The sequence below is a fragment of the Corvus brachyrhynchos genome, unplaced genomic scaffold, assembly GCF_000691975.1.
Source record: "Corvus brachyrhynchos isolate BGI_N302 unplaced genomic scaffold, ASM69197v1 scaffold101, whole genome shotgun sequence".
Lineage (NCBI taxonomy): Eukaryota > Metazoa > Chordata > Aves > Passeriformes > Corvidae > Corvus > Corvus brachyrhynchos.
In genome coordinates, this window is record NW_008237239.1 from 15,994,861 (window position 1) to 16,014,925 (window position 20,065).

Sequence of the window (20,065 nt, forward strand, 5' to 3'; positions counted from 1 at the left end):
TTCTAGACAACAAACTTCGTGCTCAATTCCTGTGGGTAGGATTAATGGCAGAGTTTAAAGGACAAGCTGTGTGATCTATCAAAAAGTGTACATGCTGAGATCTTAGAAAAACATGACCACAGTTTGTGTATTACTGTCAATTGTGGTGGCAAAAGGGTTGGATTGCTGCAGGGTTAGAAAACTGGTAAGACTGAGTTATATATTGAATGCTGGCTGTGGGTATTATATGGTAAAAACATTGAAGAAATAATCTATATTGCAAGGAAATCACAATGCAGCACAACATCAGCTAAGTAGTTCACAAAGCCACATTCAGAAACAGTGGAATTCCACTGACATTCTTGCAATAGTTACTGGTATAAATTTGGTTGATGCATAGTAGTCCATCTGGTGTTTAACCAAGTTTGTGTGAGCTATGGTCTTGCTCAGGTAATTTTTTTCTCCTGTTATACTAGGAGAAGTACATGCTAAGTAAGAGATAAGTGGGTAAGAAGAGAGGTTAGGAATGGTGTGGGAGAAGTCATGAAGATAAAATACCATACATATCTCAACAGCAAACCTTCCTGTTGATTAAGAAGTGGCACTGATGGTATCCTTGCTTTAATGAGACTTCAAGATGAGTGATGTACATACCAATTCTTTTGTTTTTCAGCTCTTTGGCAACAGAATAGCATAGTAGTGAAGTTCTTTAACTTGCACTGTTTATTGAATATTCAGTGCATTTTTTTAGTGTCTGACACATACTGTTAATTTGGGAGTTGTGTCTGTCCTGCAAGGGACATGACAAACACTGTACATCTCCCTCTATTGTTTGCTTTGCTTTCAGTTTTTCCATTTCAACAATCTTTTAGTAAAGTCTTCATTGTTGGGGTTTTTTTCTGATTATGTCACTCTTTTCTACTAATTTCTGACTACCTTTACTAATCAGATGAACATGGTTTTGTTCCCTCATTATTCTTTCTCTTATACAATACTATAACTGTTCATTAAGCCTTCCCCTCATTGTTTATTGGCCTCATTGCAGACTGCTTTGTTAAACATTCTGCCACAATCTGAGTTTTTACTCATTGCCTAATCCTATATGTTTACTACAGCAAATTGTTTAATAAATCTGTCAGAATATATGTCTGTGAGGGAATACTCACATGTAAGCACAATGCAACAGACATAAGGCACAAGGAAAAGCAGTGAAATGTTACTTTTTTTTGGTTGCACCTATGCATTTTTGAGGAGTGAAACAATTCTCCATTTAGCAATTATTTCCTTGACAAAGGAAATCTCCATATGATTTCCATCCCTACCTGCTACAAAGAGCTTCTCCTCTCTTCTGATATGTTGTTGCAGGTAAATTCTGGTGTTACAAATTCAAAGATTCTAAGTGGTGTAATTATAAGGATTTTTCTCAATCCAGTTAGAAAAGGAGTGAATCTCAAGTAGATTTTTTGTAAAAAGCTAATCTTTTCCATTATGACGATGGCGGCAGATGGAATTTTAATTTTAAAGACATAAGTAATATCACATATGTAGGTATGTGTTTTAATGCTATGAAAACTTCTCACAAGCATACATGTTTTTAGCCTCAAAATAGCTCTGTAAAGGAAGAAAATACTGGTTTTGTGTTTGCAGGTAATTATTGAGACACAGAAGAATAAATTCACCTTCAGAGATTATTTTTCAGACTAAGTTCTCTAATTCCCACTTACCCAAGGTGGTTTAGAAACAGGTTTCTTTTCAGAGATTCTTATAATTTGTATATTATCCCACATTCAGCCTAGCGCTTCTTACAGAGAAAATAACAGTAACAGAATTTCCCACTCCTATTTTTAAAATAAAGCCATTCAGCAATTAAGTTGTATTTTTCTGCTTGTTTTGAAATCAGAAGCCAAATGAGAAGACAGTAAGAGAACTTTGAATGTACTGTCCCTATGTTGTGTCTTCATGATAATAGTATTGTTTCCCATGCCATCACTCAGTCATTCAAGTTATTATTCCTGAAATAGTCAAGTCATCAAGAGCCTGCGTTAGAATTAGATTTGACAGAGTAAGCCTCAGTCAGAGAGACAATAAATGAAAGGTGGATGCATTTTTGGGATGCCTCTGCATCTGCTGGGTTGCTGTGTTTTGGATATTGTGCCACAATGATTCATGCAGTAAACTACGATTATATTTCTCTTTTATCTTGGCGCCTAAATGCCCAAGCAGTTGGTACCTGTTTGGAGACTCAATCACAGTGTTGTTTCCTGCTTAGTGCCTTGCAGGTTTAGAGGTTGGTTTTATGGTCTGTGGCCAGGATACCAGACTTGAATATTTCCTTAACACCTCATTGTATAGTCCATAAAATTGCTGCCTGGTTTACTTATACAAGTGCATTTAAACTGTGATTGCATTATTATTTTGATATCAAGCAAACATTTCGCAGATGAAAAGGACTGAACCAAGCTTTACAGTCTGAAGGCAGAATAACAATAATTAATGCTTCTATTACTCTGTTTAAACAGAATATATATTAAGCAGAAGACAGGTAATTAATCCCGCTTGAAAGAAAATACGCTACTCATCACTCATTTATGAATTCTTCAGTCTCTCCATAAAAGCAGTATCTCAAAGAAAGGTAAAATACCTTACGTGCAATAACAGGCTAGGTCCTCCAGTTCCTGTTTAGATGAAATTCCTGAGAGTATATTTTTTAGGGATTAGAGGATCAGGCCTGAAGAGCAACATTAGCTCAGTGAGGACTGAACCTACATTTATAAAGCTGGGTGACACTTTTCCTATTGTCAGGCATGGTAAAGAAGTTTTATCTCAAACCAGAATGTTAAACCATACTATGGTATTTTTCCAACATCTGCATAAACTTGACAATGTATTTCTTAATTGTTAATACAGAAATCTGTTCACATTAGTTAAAAAATTGCAGATCGTTGCTAGTAGAATGCATTGTATTGTAGCTTAAATATTTTGATGTTTTGCATTTGAGTTCATGGACATAGTTTTATTATACTTGGTGCTAGAACAGTATTTACAGATTTTTTATAGATGTTCTTTCTACAATAAATCTCATATTAAATGTTGTCCTTTTATTCTCACTAAATATGAAATATTCTGACAGTCTGTAAAAAGCTAGTTATTTAGAAGTTTACAATTCCTTTTCTTTTACAGGCATGTTTGAAACATTATATAAACACTTATTTCCTTGTGAATCATTAATGTTTTAGGGTATTTCTTTTCCCTCCTAGAAAAACTATATCTGGGGATTAACAGGATTGTTCACTGGAATTCACGTGGAAGCATAACTGCAGTAGCTGAGAAATGATCATGTTTCCTTTTAGTTCTCAGCAAGAGTAATTGAATGTTGAATATCTTACTAAACGCTGGACTGTGACAGTGTGTTAACACTCCGACTATCTCCTAACAGCAGGGCAATTATTTGCTGAGTGGGATTTTTATAAATCCCCTGGCAGTAGTATGTCCTGATAATTATGATGAAGTGCACTGGTCAGTGTTGATTCAGCAATCCCATCTCTAGCAAATATTTCATTCACAGCTCTCCTTCATGCTTTTACTTTTATGGCTTTTAAAGATCTCTTACCTCTCATCTCAGCTTGCTTAGGTTTTCTTACAAATTACAATGGAGCAAGAAAGGATTTTCAAGTTAAGTCCCTATTTTGTTGAAGTATTTTCTTGCTCATTTAACTCCTTATTAAAAGACCAAAGTGAGAAAGTAGCACTTTATTTAGGTTCTTATTGTGATAACCACTTGCACAAGCTTCCTCCCTCAAAACTGGTTTTTTCAAGATGAAATTACTGTTAAATGAAACATTTATATTCATGATATATGTTGATTATTTCAGTCTTTCAGAGTGGATATGAAAAATTAATTAAAATACAGCATACCTTTATTTTTGCTTAGTTAAATTACAGTAAAAATATGTAAATATATTAGAATACACTTTCTATTGACTTAAGGCTTACAATTTATCTCCAGCTCAACTTTGTCAGTTTTTAATTTTACATATGTGTAATTATTTGTGGCACAGTAGCTATGCTGTATCTTAGAACATATTTGGTTCGCAGTTTTTTACATAAACTTAAAAAGCTCAGCCAAGATGTAGGAAAGAAGACTAAGAAATAATTAATTTATAAATAAAAATTGCAGAATCTAAACTTCTCAGGATTTATGATACCACTTGGGGTCACCTATCTTTTCCGAGGAACTGTCTGGCTTAACACAGCCTTGTCTTTCCCTTTCTACCTGCACTTTTTTCTTTCCTTTCTTCTTTCCTTCTTTCTATTTCTTTTGCTGCTGCCTTACTTCATAGTTTAGGTTTCAAGGCAACTCCTTAGTAATTTTTTTTCTTTTATTCTGAAAAAAAATTAACTAAGACAGGAAAGAAGTTAACTCTTTCTCTCTGTATTGAAATGATAAACAGGAAAAGACAAAAATGGATATTCTTTAGCATTGAGTAAATACAGCATTAGTGGAAGCTGTGGAAGCAATTCAGACTATTAAAACCCCAAATCTTTTCTTTGCTAATGTTCATTAAATTAATGTTTGTTTCCCTATGATTTTTTCTTTCTTTATATGTGACCATTAATTATAAAGATAAGAAAATGATTGGGAGGAAACTAGATGATAGAGTGTTAGAAATGCAAAATGATTCAAAATATTAATGTAATGCTAAGGATGACTGGGTAACAAATGGTACATTTGCCAGTATGCTTGACCTGACACAATTAATATTCCAAGTCATGCTTGGGTTTCCATGATGGAAAGTCTGAGGCAGAGAATTCTAGGGGAAAATATATCTATTGTATAACTCATTTCTCTCTCTCTCTTTTTTTTTCCAATTTTTTTTTTTTTTTCCTGACGAGTCAGAACCATAGTCTTAAAAAAAATGTATCTCTGCTTTCACACCTCATTTGCCATATTCACTACTGGGCCACCATTCACCAGAAGGGCCTGATGTAAGGAGGTCAGTAAGAAGCTATTAGCAGAGTCCCCTCCTGAGATTTCCTTGGTCTTATTAAGGTGGAAGTTAGCATGACAGTACTGCAAATAACCCAGTTGTAAGTTTTTTAACAGTTAGCACAGATTTCCCCATAGTGTTTGTCACTTTAGAAAATTGTTCCTGGAACTGAAGTCCTGAAAGCTGGCTTTGACAGAGTCCCTTCTTAGTGTTGAAGAGCACAGGTACAAAAAATGTGTCATTCTCCCTGCAGAGCAGAGGTACTTTTTATAATCGACGATGATATTTTGTAGTGTTACATATTTTCTTATGGAGTAAAAGTGGGGAAAATATTGAAATCATAATATGGGGTAATATCCAAGACAGATACTTTTCTACCATTGAAAAAGCAGTATTAAGTACAATGGTTTTGTATTTGAGAGAATATTGTATTAAAGTAGGGAAAAAATGTAGTAATGCTTTTAATACATTGTACTTGTCTCAAGAAGATATGCAAATATATTAAGTACCAAAGGCTTTGATCCCCCAAATTCTTAGATTTCTGTAGATTGCCAGCTCCCTGTAGAGGAGAGAGTGAATAGGGCATTCATCGTCACACTGCACAGTGCAAGAAATTCCAAAAACAAGACCAAAATTTGTAGAGCTATTTTAAAAAAAGAAGGGAAGCAATTTTTCCAGAGATTGATCTGAACTGGAAAGTAGAATCAAACTCATCCCCTTGTCTCTCCTACCAAACTTTACCAATTTTAAATCTAGGCCTAACCTTACCACAAACCTTGGGGAATTTAGAGTAAATTAGTATTAATTTTATCTGTCTAGATACTAACTCTGTTGATTGCTCTGCCATGTGTCTTGTTGAATACTTGAACATATATAATTAAAATGTAAAGTAATTAGCAAGGATTGCTTGAAAAATCATTATTTAAATATGCACTTTATAATCAGTTTTGACCCAGATCTTACAAGGAGTTTCATCCGTTTTAGAAGCAAAAACTTCTAAAGTGTCCAGCTGGCCTCCCTAAACTCCAAATCCATTTTCATAGTTGGTATAGTATCTGTATGCATTTAACCTGACAGTATGTAAAAAAAGAGCAACAAAAGATGACTCTTTGTTAAGACACCTTTTCAGCAATAATAAATCAAAAGACACTGAATCAATGGATTTCCACATCTATTATAGCTAATTTTGGTTTCATTAAAAGTGCTAAAAGCCAATTCTTTAAGTGCACCTGGAGATATTCCATAGCATTTCACAGTGTTTGAACCTTTTATGAACTATAGTTTTTTTGTTACTGCCAAACATTTAGTCAAAGAAGCACAAAGTAGAATATGTACAGTATTTTAATAGAGATTGCAAAATGCAGTTTCAGAAAGCCATTTTACTCATGGAGACGCTTACACTATCTCTCAGTGTGACTGAAAGAAGTGCCCAGGTAGCACATCAATTTAAAGTTATTCTTGCATTTAATTCTTCAGAGAAAAAGCATTTAAATTATCTCAGATATTATATTTTTCCACTTTGGAGAAAGAAAACCCAAACCCCAAACCTGTGCTATGTAGATTGAAATAATCTAATATTTTTTTTTATTAAAAAAAATGAAAATATTTCCTTCTCAATTTGCTCTTCAGCATTTTTTTAAAAAATTTTTTTTAAGAAAAGGCTTAAAAAGGGATGTAAATTTTGGGCAGATACAGCCCTGATCAGAATTTGCTACTGATCAACAAATCCATGTCTGCCAACTTTAGAAAGTTGTTATTATGCCTTGGTGTTTTCTTCTGGCTCACCCTGATTCTCAGTGATGCACATGGAGATGCTTTTCTTCTGGAAAACATTTACATTTTCAGTGCCATTATTACTTTCTATAAAATATGTGTTTCACAGACCTACCATGAGAGCAGTATCTCTCACCCAGTTGGGAACTTCTGCACGCTTGTGGCATGGCTAGAACACAATCTCCACAGCTGAGTACGGATGGGGCAGGAAGGGGGTGGAAAAATGAAGCAACAATCCAATGAGCAGTTCAGTGAAATATGTAACAAAGGTAGTTACAGGCTATTACTTGGATATTTACTGTCATCAACATAGTGAAAGCAAAAAATTAATTGGTCAGAATGTAGGCAGATCCAAAGGCTGTGATAGGACTAATGAGTGAAGAGATATAAGGACAGTGGCATAGAGATTTTGCGTATCTCCAGCAAGGGATCTAATTTGCATGAATCTAATGTATTCCATTTGTATTCCATTTGTATTGATTGTGGCATTTGATATTTGAGAGAACTTGTGTAACAAGTATATGGTGTGAATGCATTCAATAATTGTGGGAGAGTGCAATAAATTCCAAGACAAGATGTGGAACTTGTCTTTATGCAGCACTTACAGGTCACCAAGTGTTCACAAGCAAAACTCTACTGGGTTGATAAGGAAATTGCAATATAACAATGCATAAAGTACTACAAAAATAATAACAGCACGAGGAGAATCTGTAACTTTATGAGATGTTTATGTGAGTAAGAGCCAGGCTTGCAGAACCAAAGATTAAGTTGCAGCTGGACTTTGCAGATCATAGAGATGGACCTGGAATTCCACATTCACTCCAGTGATTCTGCTTGCCTGCTGTTTGAAGCATGGATCCCTGCCATTCTAATTTGGCATCCTGAAGAGCTGGAGGAACAACCAGTGGCTGTTTGGCATACGTTTCTACCATTTACCTCTATTCGTGTCTTCTTTCCCACTGTACATTTAGTCCATTAGTGAAATTATTTGTAGGGTTTGCACTAAGAGGGGAACATATAACAGAGGAACAAAATAAATTGTCATTAGATCCATATCACTTAGAGAGTTGAAGAATGTAGTCCATAAAATTTTGAACACCCCAACAGTGTTTTGAATAAGCTGCCATCTCTGAATACTTTTGTCCATTAGACAGTATGTTTTATATGTGCCTTATTTAATTGTTTTGACACAGGGAACTGGAACTTCCCAGTAGGATATGTTAATGAAAAATGCATTAGAGCTAATTGGGGAGTGTTCAATCCTCTCAGCCCCAAGAGTTTAATACTTTGTGGGCAGGCTGATGCCCTACATAGTTTTCTCACGGGTCCTCAGTAGTGTTCCAAAGGAGCAATACAAGATTTTAAACATTTACTCTTTTCCTTAACTTCCCTGCATCTTGAAACTGATTTATTTTCCTACTATTTTTATTCAAGATTTATTAGTAATTAGAAATTATAATAAAAGCAAAGGACAATATATTTTAACTGAGCAAGTCTACTTTAAAAGTTTTAGTATACCGTTGTGGAAAATATAATTATCTTTAAAGAAACTCAGTAGCTTTAAATTAATTTTTGTGTATTTTAATCATACATTATATGTTTTATAGGAAATTTAGTGGCTTTGTGCAATATGGAATAGGAATTCTCATATTTAACAGTTCATAATTAATTCAGTAAACTCACATATGTCTATTTGGGAATTGTTTATATACAACTGATAAAATCCCTACATATATAGGTATGATTGGGGAACAGTCTGTCACATAATTGTGACTGTCCAGATACTCACAGATTGTTAATGATGTAGATTACTGGAACAGAATTTGAAATGTGTGTTTTATATTAGTAATTGTTATATTGTATTACACTAGTGATACAATTAGTAATGTAAAAAAAAAGAAATAATCAAATTCAGTGACAAATGAACCTTTCAATTTTTGTCACAATTTAGAAATCATTGTGCTAAATTTTTGTTTTTCACATGTTTTATGCCATTAAGACCAAACACATTGTAATAGTTATTCAGGAACTTATTGTGGCTATTCTGTTGGGAAAAAAGCAATTACTGGGTTTTGGTATTCCATAAATTCTCTTTGTTTCTCCTTAACTAATGACTGTTTTACTTTTAAAAGTGCTGCAGGTGCTACTGTCTGACTTTGTTCCTAGTGTATGTAGAAATTTAAATGAGTTGAAGTCAAAGATAATCCCATCTTCTGCTCAGATTCCAGGCATCTACAATTCACCATTCAGAAAATCCCCAGATCCAATGGAACTGCTGCTACGGAAGTCAAAGCCACTGACCCACAGAAAACAGCAAGTGAAGAGTCCCTTTGCCTATGGGCTCAATGACTGGCCAACTTGTAAAAAACCTCCAGCTTTCGTCACAGAACTGCCTCTGCTACCTACTGACAGACAGAAACCTCAGGTAACAATTGCCAGTGACTCTGAGGCAGCTTTTGCTCACATCTTTTATCATAGTCACAGAATATCTCAAGTTGGATCACCAGGTCTGAAAATCCATTTTGTGGATTCTTTTTTAAATATAAAACTAGTGCTTGCATTTAAGATATAAAGTCTTAAACACAGATTTGACTTAAGGAAAAAGAAATCTATGTGTTATGTAAAAACAGGGAAATATGGTTCTTTATATATTGTTTTTGTCCTTTTGGGATAAAAGCATAATTTATGATGTTTCCAAGGTATGACCTAATATAACAGAGTATCAATATTATGATTCATTATAGCTAGAAATACTAATTTACAATCTTAAATCAATTTAAAAAGGAGAAATGAAAGGTGGTAGGACAAATTAAGTAGTTGTGATAACTTTCTCCTCTGTTTGCAATTGTTTTCCATATGAAGACTGAGGCATCCTCTCAGTTCAGAATAGTTCCTTCCCTCCCGTGTCCAATAGGTGTGTGCCAGCTGTAATTGCAGCTATTTCTACATGTTGTGCTCCATCATAGCGAAGTTGCCCAGCTTCCATTCTCAACCATGATGGTCTCAATTTTAATTTCAGTTGATGTCACCATATGTTGCAGGTAGATTTTTTTCTTTTTTGTAATGTAATGGACATCTGTGAGGCAATGCACCAGTGAATGGTTCACAAGATGGCAAAACAGCTTTTGCCACGTTATTATCAAAACTTGCTGGGAATGTGACCAATATATACAGCAGAAAACCTTTTAAGACCTTTGTGTTCCACACTTGATGACAGTGACATTTAGCTTTTGCCAGTCTGTGCCTGATAACCTTTACTTTTGGGATAGGAATATTCTGTCTTTCCCTCTATTCTGAAGAATTTTTTAGTTTGCCCAATCTACTGAATCTTCTATTTAGCTCACACATACACTTTCCATCTGGTTTCACTTCGAGTGACACAACCTCTTCAGAACCTCTGACACTTTTCCTTTTTGTACTTCATTCTATATTTAAATTTCCTTCCCTGTGTCTTGCTTAGAAAGGCAATGCTTCTAAATGAGTCCTTCTTAGTAACTTTGAGTGAAGCTATCACCTATCTGCAGACATGTAGCAACTTGAGCAATAAGCAATGTATGTATATCTTTAATGGTGTTTTACTCGAATCAGTATAACCCAACAACTCTCTGAAAGGAGGTTGTAGTCACATGGGGGTTGGTCTCTTTTCTCAGGCAACCAGTGACAGGACAAGAGGACATAACATCAAACTATTCCAGGGATGTTCAGGTTGGACATCAGGAAGGATTTTTTCACTGAAAGGGTGGTCAGGTATTGGAACAGGCTGCCCAGGGAGCTGGTGGAGTCACCATCCCTGGAAATGTTCAAGAAATGATCACACATAGTACTTAGTGCTATGGTTTAGTTGACAAGGTTGTGTCTGGTCAAAGATTGGACTCAGTGATCTTGGAGGTCTTTTCCAACCTTTTTGATTCTATGATTTTAAGAAGGTGCAGGCCTGTGAGAACACCTCTGGAGAAATAGAGGTGAGCCCACCGCTTCTAACAGTAAGAATCAACTTCAGGACATTTCCCCACATTTGTCCTTCCCTCCTTGTGTTCTCCCTACCTTGACCGCTTGAGCTTCCTCATAGAACGACCTCATTGACTCACATTAGAATTGAGACAAAGAGTGAGCCAACAAGCAGTTTGGGTGATCAGGGAGTTTGCAGTTGACATAAACACGACATTATAGCTTTACCTTCTGGGACCAAGGGGGCTATGACAGTCCTTGAGCAGGATATGACTGGTTGCATTGTCTCTCAGGAGATAAGAAAGATTTTGCCTTGTGGACATGGTGCAGGAATCAGGCTTTTAAATAAATAAGGAACTCACAGTTCTTCCATTGTTAAGGTGCTCTTGCAAAACTGGTTTACTGTATACAAAGTATCTTACAAGCTTCTGCTTGGATTTGGAATATTTTATAGACCTTTCTAAGTTCAGACTCATGCACAGCAGTCATGCACAGATAGCCTTTTAGAACAAAACAGAAGAGTTCTGTTTATTTTCTGCACCTCAAAGAGGGAATTTACTATATAATACTTTAATCCTTTCAGCACCCTGGGATGTACACTGTGGGGTAAATTTTCAAAGCACAGCGCGTGGATTTAGCTGCCCGACTCTTATTGATGTTAATGGGAGTCACACGGCTAAATCCCTGCACAACACTTAGACAATTTAGGGTTGTATGTCTAAGAAAAAGGACACTGGTTTGAGCTGATGAAACAGCTGGAAAGGAAAACCCATCAGAACACACCATCCTGAAAGTTGTCTGGTGTGACAATAAGAAATTTAATTACTAGATATACTTGTGTCCTAGTTCTTTGTGGTAACACTTTTTGGCACCAAGCTTCTTTTTCTAATATCTGTCTGGCTCACTGTGAGCCACTTGTTACTTTCTTTCAGGTATCTAAAATTTTTATTGCCCATAGGTTTGGATATTTTATATGAGGATGTCAATTACATATGTTTAAAGAAAAAAAATTGACTATCTTTCAGTTTTCTCTTAGGGAAGTGGATATTTGGCATTTAATAGGTAAGCTCGGTGTGTGTAAGATAGTGTGTTTAAAAGAAAGGTTTTAATGATGCTTATACATAGTTAGATCTATCATTTTTATTACTGAGTTAACTAGAATTACAGTTTGATAGAAACACGGATAATGCTAAAATTAGTCATCTATTCTTTAAAAGGTATTAATAACAGAATGCACACTACCATTTAGATTTTTTGCATGCTATTATCTGTTGTGGAATAGGGACAGTGAGGAATGCATAATTTCATTCAGATTGTATTTTTTATCATGAGTTTCTGATGTTATGGTAAAGTACCAAGAATGCTGATCTGCTAACCTTTATTTGGCAAACCAGTGGGTATCAAGAATCTTGATTTATGCTACTCAGTACAAATTCCAAACATAGAGCATAGAGCTGTGTGAGTTTCCTTCAGTGTAAAAATTGTTGGTTGATTCCTTCTCTTCCCTTCCTAGCTTGACCTCCCCAGGAAGATTTCCATTTTGAAGCAGGATGCCCGAAATGCTTGCAAGCATTGTCAATTTGAAAAATTTTTAAGCACCATTCTACCACAGTTTCCACAAGTCTTGATCTTGTAAAATGGAAATAGACACGTGGGTGTTTTAGAGGTCTTCATTTAAGATACATTCCTGAGGTCCATATTACTAAGTAAATTTCTTCAAATACATGACTCAGAGGAAAGGAAAAATCTCCAGGGAATGCTCAGAATTTTCTTAGTAGTCTGATATATATACCCAGCTTTCATTAATGATGACACAGCCGTGTTTTGATGGATCTTTGCTTAGTTACATCCTTTCCCCCTCTCCTTCTATTAGTAGTTGTAATTTTATTTGAACTATAGACTCATATAGGATTTTTTATGTATCTAACTCCTAGTTAGGTCTCAAAAATTAAAGATGGGGAAAACCCCTTGCTTGGATATCTGATTTGGCTCTTATCCTGGAGGAATATGAGTCAATGTTTTCCAATGAAGAAAAAATACGATATTCTGAAAGACTACTTTTAAAAGCAAACATATCTTGGTATTATTTGGTAGTGTACTTTTCTTTCTTCCTTCCTCCATATATCCACTTAATGCAAACATCTTGTAACAGCATATTCATTTTTTTATTATAAATTTTAAATGTTTTGATGACTTGATCATCAGGTTATGTATTACTAGAACATTGTTGACTAGTTTTAATGACCTGTTCTAATATTGATTATTTTCTCATGGGTGGTAACACTTTTCATTCTGTTTTTAAAGACTTCTGTTTTCTTTTTAATTGAACATAGTTTTTTAATCAGACTTAGAAAACAGAAGAAAGAAAATACCTACAAGAAGTGTAAATATGCATATTTGCTTACTGGGACCTTTAAAAAGATCTCCAAACCTTGGTGCTGTGCCTTTAAAAAGTAAAGTTCCAATAAAAATCCATTAACTACTTTCAAATATAGCAATCCTCCTGTCCAGCTGTGAAAAGTACTAGATGATACTTATTTGCCATTTGTGTTATTTACGGTCCATGACTTTTATGGTAACTGGTTCCTATTATTGGTTTCTATTAATGTAAAACATAAGTGAACATAAATGAGGCGTGAATCATTTCTTTTTATTAGCCCCACAGTCTTCACTCAGTGCTTGCAGTAACTCCAGCTGTGACTTGTTAGTGATAACCTATTTAAAGAAGGATGTCTTTAAGAAGAAAGGCTGTGATTAGGATTCTTTGTCTGTTTAGAGTTCCAAAAGGTTTCACTAGTTCATTGCAAGATCAACACTGATGAAAATAAAAATTAATTAGTAATACTTCTAAGTCCAGGGTTGCCATTAAACTGTCCTGAGTGGCACATGGCACTAATTATATTCCAGGTAAGTTCTTTAGAGTTAATACTAAAAGTGAGACATATAGGATATGTCACTTCAGCAGCACAGGAGAGGACTTCCTGCTGCTATTTATCCACGTTCTTAAATGGTAGATACTGATACAATTGGTTATTAAACAATATAGTCTGGAGAAAAAAAAAGACACATGTATTTTTTAACAATAACAAAGTTCATGTGAAATTAGACTTTCTGAAAATGGACTGTATGCCTATACTGCTGAAGTCATGAGTCTGAATTCTGTTAGAAGAATTGTATCTTAAGTCATACATTAAGTTCCCTTCTAGGTAGCTTTATAGTTACATTGAAAAGAGCATGTTCTTTAAGGTTTGTTCTACGCAAAGTAAAATACTTAAATTTTCTACTTAAGAAGAATTTAGATATAGTTCATGCTGGTTTTTTATTTCACCACTATTGTTTTCTAAGGAAAAATTAAGTTTTCCTAATCAGTTCTAACAATATATTTTTTTAAATACTAAGTATTTACTGGTAGTTAAGTAAACTTGGAGTGCACATTTCTCACTCTCTTTGAAACTTTAGAGTTTGTTATCAACCTTTATGTTATTTGTAAGTCTCTACCAAAACGAGCTGCTTTATTTATTTTGGAAGAAGAGTCTTGCTACACTTCTCAAACATTCTGTGTCTGTTTCCACAGTGATGTGCCATGAAGAAAAGAGGGAAAGAAAAGAACTGTAACCCCCAAATAAAACATTAACATTATCCTACACCTTTCAGGGGCCTTTCCGCAATCCTGATGAAGTGGTCTGCTGAAGTGGTGCGGCAGCGCTACAAGCCTTTGGAGCCAACCCTGCGAGTAGCAGAATCAAGCAATTCACCACCAGCCAAGGCCAGAGGGGAATGGAGAAATCCCATACATGACAATGAGTAAGTTTTTTGGTTTTTCTTATATTGTTATGAGTGTTTTCTTCATTCCATCGCTTTCAGAAACCTTTCATGCCTGACAAAATGAAATGTCAAACCTGACAGCTTGCTAGAAAACATTTTATGTATATACTTCTAAATTCTGTGTCCTTAGATTATAAACTGCTGGGGGCAGAGACCTATCTTTTAATTGTGTGACATGTGCCGTCCATATCTATGAATCTGTAGAAGAACATGTAATAATAATAATATGTGATGCAACAGATGGCTTTAATGGGAAATAAGAAAACAAATGCAAATTCTGTCTTGCCACATGCACCTTGCCAAAGAAAAAATACTGTTTGAGTTTTCTTGTTCTGGGAGCTTACTGGTTATGGGAGGAAAAAATGGTGTTGCATGCCAATGAGACTTGTTTTCTCTCCCAGAAGAGTACCACGGCTCACTTGGAAGCGGAGGGAGCATATGTTGCACGTTAGAACATGATATAAAAACTGGAATCATCTTTGAAGAAGTTTGATTTCCTAAGCCATAGCATCTGTAATAGTGTCAGACAGGCCAGTTCTTTTCCATAAAATCTCAAATACAGGCATAATCTATCACAAAGGATTAAGGCATCTGAGCCAATAGATCTAAGGGTATTGCCAAAATATTTCCTTCTTTTTGTTTTTTTTTTTAACACAATGGACTGTTAAACTCTGTTTTATCCTATCATAACAAAAGCCTGCTAAGTCACCTTCTCTGTCTTTGTAGTTAACTAGAAAAAGAATTATGTTTTGTCACCTTTTTCCTTGAATTCACTGCTCTTAGCAATCCTTTGACCCTTCAATACCAGAATTTGAGAGAGAAGGAAAACACTTTTCCTCATGAGCAGCCTGTGATCCACTGTTTCACTGGCACATGATGTTTTGCTATCTTTTATCTGTTTCATGCTTTTTTATCAGTACCATATTGCTATGTGTCAGCTTCAGGACTGGGACAAGAGTGCCAGAATCAATTGTGTTTACATGGTTTAGCTTCTATGTTTTTATTGTTGGACCATTTCCCCTTATTTAATATTAATAGTGTCTTTGAATGAAAATTCTATTCAAAACCAATTTTGAAATAAAAAAAAAATATTTTAGACTACTTCTTCACTTTTGGACCATGTTTTTGGTGGTCTTTTTTTTTTTAAATTTAGTTAGATATAGCACTTTTTATTCCTTCATACCAAAATCATAACTGAGTTCACTTACAAGTACAAATATACTTCCCTTTTCTATTCCTCTCTGTATTCTTTCATGTACTGGTGTGAGGAGGAAGCAGCTTAACTTTCACATCTCACCTTAAATTCGTGCTTTTTTTCTTTTCATTTTTTTTATCTAACTTCTGCTGGTGAAATTTAAAAGAACCCCTATCAGTAGGTAGTAATTAATATTCTATCTCTCATTTAAAGTGTTTTCTTCACTGAATTAGTTTTGGTTGATGCATTACAACTAAGGATAAATGATGTCCTTCGTTTATAGGCATGACTACATTGCCCAGTCTTTATTTGATGAAGTTTACCCCAGACATCACTGTGTCAACAGTTTCAGAAGGTCAGACCTTGTAATAAATATTTCACTGACTCTTCAGTGAGGGAATTGTGAAAATTTGGTCTTGTACAGTTTAAATTTGGAGCCTCCACCTTTGGTAGATACTATTTGATATGGAGTCTTTATTTAACTTACGGGTAAGGAAACATTTAGTGCCATCCTTAACGCACAGAAGCAATGTCCTAACAATCAATGATTCTCAGCTTCATGCACACTAAATGCAGAGTGTATTATACATTTTCAGGCTGTGATCATTCCATTTGTGCTTCTTATTCAACCAAGCATGCGAGGGTCACATCTGTAACCTTGAAAAGGTGATGACAGAGCTGCAGGTCATTGCCAGGACTAACGCTCACTAGTAATGCTGCAGCTGCTGTGTGGGATGTTGGTCTCCAGGGAGGAGCCAGCAAAGGGTTACTCAGATTCTACAGTAGTTTTTTTCTCAGCAGTGTCTATTATGAATTGACAAATTTCTGTCTCTTGCTATGTAATTGTGTACTTTGGGACTTTATTTCTTCCTGGTAGTGCTTCCTATGCTGATTATTCTTCTGTTTTAGAAAATAAGGAGAGAATGAGCAGCAGAAGTATGCGGCATTTGATGAGAAAGCTTGTGTTTGCATGAAATGACAGACTGAATCCTTGATATGTATATTTCCAGAGTGAGTATTGTGTGGTGTCTTTTGAGACTGAAAGATTGTTGGCGTGGACCTGAAATTTTCAACAACATTCAGAATTCCCACACACTTCTAATTATCAGGATTCTTTAAAGTGGTTGTTTACAGGATGATAGGATGAGTGTTGCAAGCTCTGAAAAAGTTCTTACTTTTGATAAAATGCAGAAAAAATTTGGAAAAGCTGTGAGAGAGTTTGAGGCAGGCAGAAACAGTACAAATGAAACCAAAACAGAATACTATGCTTACTTAAAGCAACTGCTGGAATTTCCTATTCTGTAATGAAAGAGCAACTGGGTAATCCAGCCTAATAAGAATGATTCCTTTTTCTCATGTAATTGAAGCTGTTACTACCTTATTGTGCTATTTTTCATACAAATGAAGTGATTTCCCCCTCCACTTGGATAGGAATGACAATTGCATTCCTTTGGGATGGCCACTTAATATAGTGTCTAGTCTGAGACACCAACTGCTGGATCCAGCAGATTTAGACGAAGCATAGAAAGTTCTTTCCTCAGTTGCGTGCAGCTGCCTGCTGGCCTAATTTTCCAGAGAACAAAAATGTCAATTATTTTCATTAACTTTGATGAAATCTGTCTCTCATAATATGCCTCATACTTCAAAGTATACTATTAAACATCTTTATGAAGTCAGCAAACATCAGAACGAGATGCAGTGTGGTGATAGCAATAGTGTAAGGCTTTGGTTTCTATTGTAGTCTTCTGGTGTGACATCAGAAACATCATCTCAGCTTCTGGCTATGTCTGTGCTCAGTGCTGTGCTGGAGATGCACAGCCTGGTCCTGGTCACACTGGTTCACTCTTTTTTGCACCCCCTGCCTCTCCCATGCTGTGTGATTACTGCAGCACCCAGCTCCTCATGGGCTTATTCTCAACAAGATTGTGCTTTTCTTTATGAGCAGCTGTGGTGCTGCTGTGCTACCCTGTGCTGGGCATGACAGGTACACTTGCAGAGAAATCAGTGACCTAAATAAACTCTGTACTTGGAGAGCATCGATGTTATGAGCTGCCTGTTGGTAATGGTAAGAAAACTTAAAATGCAAGTTGCTTTAAGATTTAGGATTTTAAAAAATCCTTTAATTTCTAGAGTTATAAAATCTTTTACTGTATTTCTGACTTAGCTGCAGTGAAAATGGCTACTACATTTTATGTCATACAAATACAACACATCTGAAAACTTTTTTCAAATTATACTTAGTTTGTCATATGCTTTGCAACTTCAGCCATTTGCATATTTTCCAGACTGTTATTGTATTATGATAAACAGGGATTATCATATATTTTCAGATAATGTTTTCTTAACAATTCAACTTCTATTTGTAACTCTTCCATTTATTTTAATTACTAGCACAGTGTGCAACATTTATTAATCAGCAGAGTCTTTTTAAGTTAAAATACTAAATTAGCTAACCCCATTAACACAGAATACTCCAAACAAGCAGTAATAGGAGAGGTAGTTACTGTGCAAATCGTATTATACATGCGGATGCTCTAGGGCACAGTTAAGCATGATTACCCTCTTTTGATCCAGTATTCCTCTGCTTCTTCCAGCTAATTTCCACTGGAAATTTGCGAAGTAGCGCCTTCATTTTTCCATCTTAATTTTTCTAATGAAGTTCTGGTACTTTATAACACTGGGGATGCAGATAATAAGTCTGTGTATAATTAAGAAGTTCCGGAATTTGCTGCAGAAGAGATCTCTTTTACTTCCTACAAGAACTAGGCTGTGCTTTTATTTGCCACTTTACATTATCACAGACAGGGGTTAAATAAAAATGGCCAGAGGATTTTTAGATTTACTGATGTTACAATCAAAGTGATTGATACTTTTTCAATAAACCGTGTATTTAGTATATTACCAGAAACAATATTTGTACTAATGCACCCGAGTAGGTTTCTCATGGCAAAAATAGTGCACTAAAGATAAGGGGACTAGATATGTTAAGAAAAATATTCCATCTTTATTCTTGTATCTAACACTTTGATTTTAATATACATGCATTATAAACTAAATAATGTCTGCCCTGCTGCAGTTGTTTTGCTATGGAAAACCATTATGTTTCCTTCTCAGTTCCCCAAGTGAAAAGATACACACTGTTGGATTTGATGAAAAAATTACTTTAGGTTTAATCCAAATTTGAAAGCTTAAAATTAATGTCATTTTTTATTAAAGAAAAAAAAGATAAAATATTCACAGATTCCTGATAGAGAAGCATGGCTTGTTTGGAGCTAATTGTTCATGGAGTTCTTCAAAGTGAGATAAAATTGTCTTATTTGAATTAAATCAATTGAATTGCTATTGCATAAAAATACTTTAGATAAAAATTTAACAATGTCATAGAGTTAATATTTTGCTGGCATCTTTTCTACTAAATAACAAAGATGTAAGGTACATACAAATAGGAAAATTTGAAAAAACACATAAGCAGTACTTGGGGTTTTATATTTCTTACTGTGCCCTTGCAGTGCCGCATGCATGGAAGTCCAGCAGTATATCTGGCAGTTCTTTCTCAGAAGCCTGGGTATGTTTTGAAGCATTTCTGGGATCAGGATTACCTGCTCCCTCTGGTAGACTGCTGGGATTTTGCCTCTTGGGCAGGTTCAGAGAACACACTGAAGGACCACTCTGTTTTTTTGTGGTCATTTAAATGTCAAGAAAAGGTCACTGCCTCTGTCCTGTGTCCTGTTGGTAGGTACCATATAACATTGGGACACTGCTGCCCAGCAGTCAGTGATGGACCTGGCAAATTCTACTTCCTGCTTGTGCTGCTGTGCTCCTCTCACACTGCCACAGACACTAGAAACCAGCTCCTGCTGCTGTTTCTGTCATCTCTGCCAATCCAATTGGAAAACCTTCAGCATGTAAAAGCCTCTTCCATCTCCTGTCAAAATAGTGAGAGAGATTGCAATAAAAGAGACAGAATAGAGGGAAGAAATGGTAGGTGAGGAATGCAGGAACAAAAGTCATGGAGGGGGAGTGTAAACATGTGAGGGGAAAAAGGATTGGAAAGATGAAATTAATAGTTGAGGGAAGGTATAAGACAGGATGAGAGGAGAGATAAAGCAATTTTTGTTTTTGCTAGCAACAAATATCTAGTGCGTCTTTGAAATTTAAATACACACCACTAGCAGCTGTCAGGTCCTGGTCTGGCTACTAAGCAAAGGCTTCTAGGTCTTTTTATGCTAGTTAGGTTCAGTATAGCGGGGTCCTGGCAGCAGTGCAGCTGGCCTTCATCATCGGTGACATAGCCACCCTTGGTCCTTCTCAGGTTATGTATGAGTGAGTAATACAGCCATTTGTAGATTTCCATTTT

The 20,065-nt window shown here is 35.6% G+C and overlaps 1 protein-coding gene across 1 annotated transcript in view; it reads left to right on the forward strand.

Annotated features, from left to right (window-relative positions):
* Nucleotides 1–20,065, forward strand: part of SPATA17 (spermatogenesis associated 17) — an 88,259-nt gene that overhangs the window by 42,809 nt on the left and 25,385 nt on the right. The window contains 3 exon segments of the mRNA XM_008630340.2: nt 8,962–9,165; nt 14,343–14,360; nt 14,362–14,492. Coding sequence (XP_008628562.2) covers nt 8,962–9,165; nt 14,343–14,360; nt 14,362–14,492 — 353 coding nt within the window.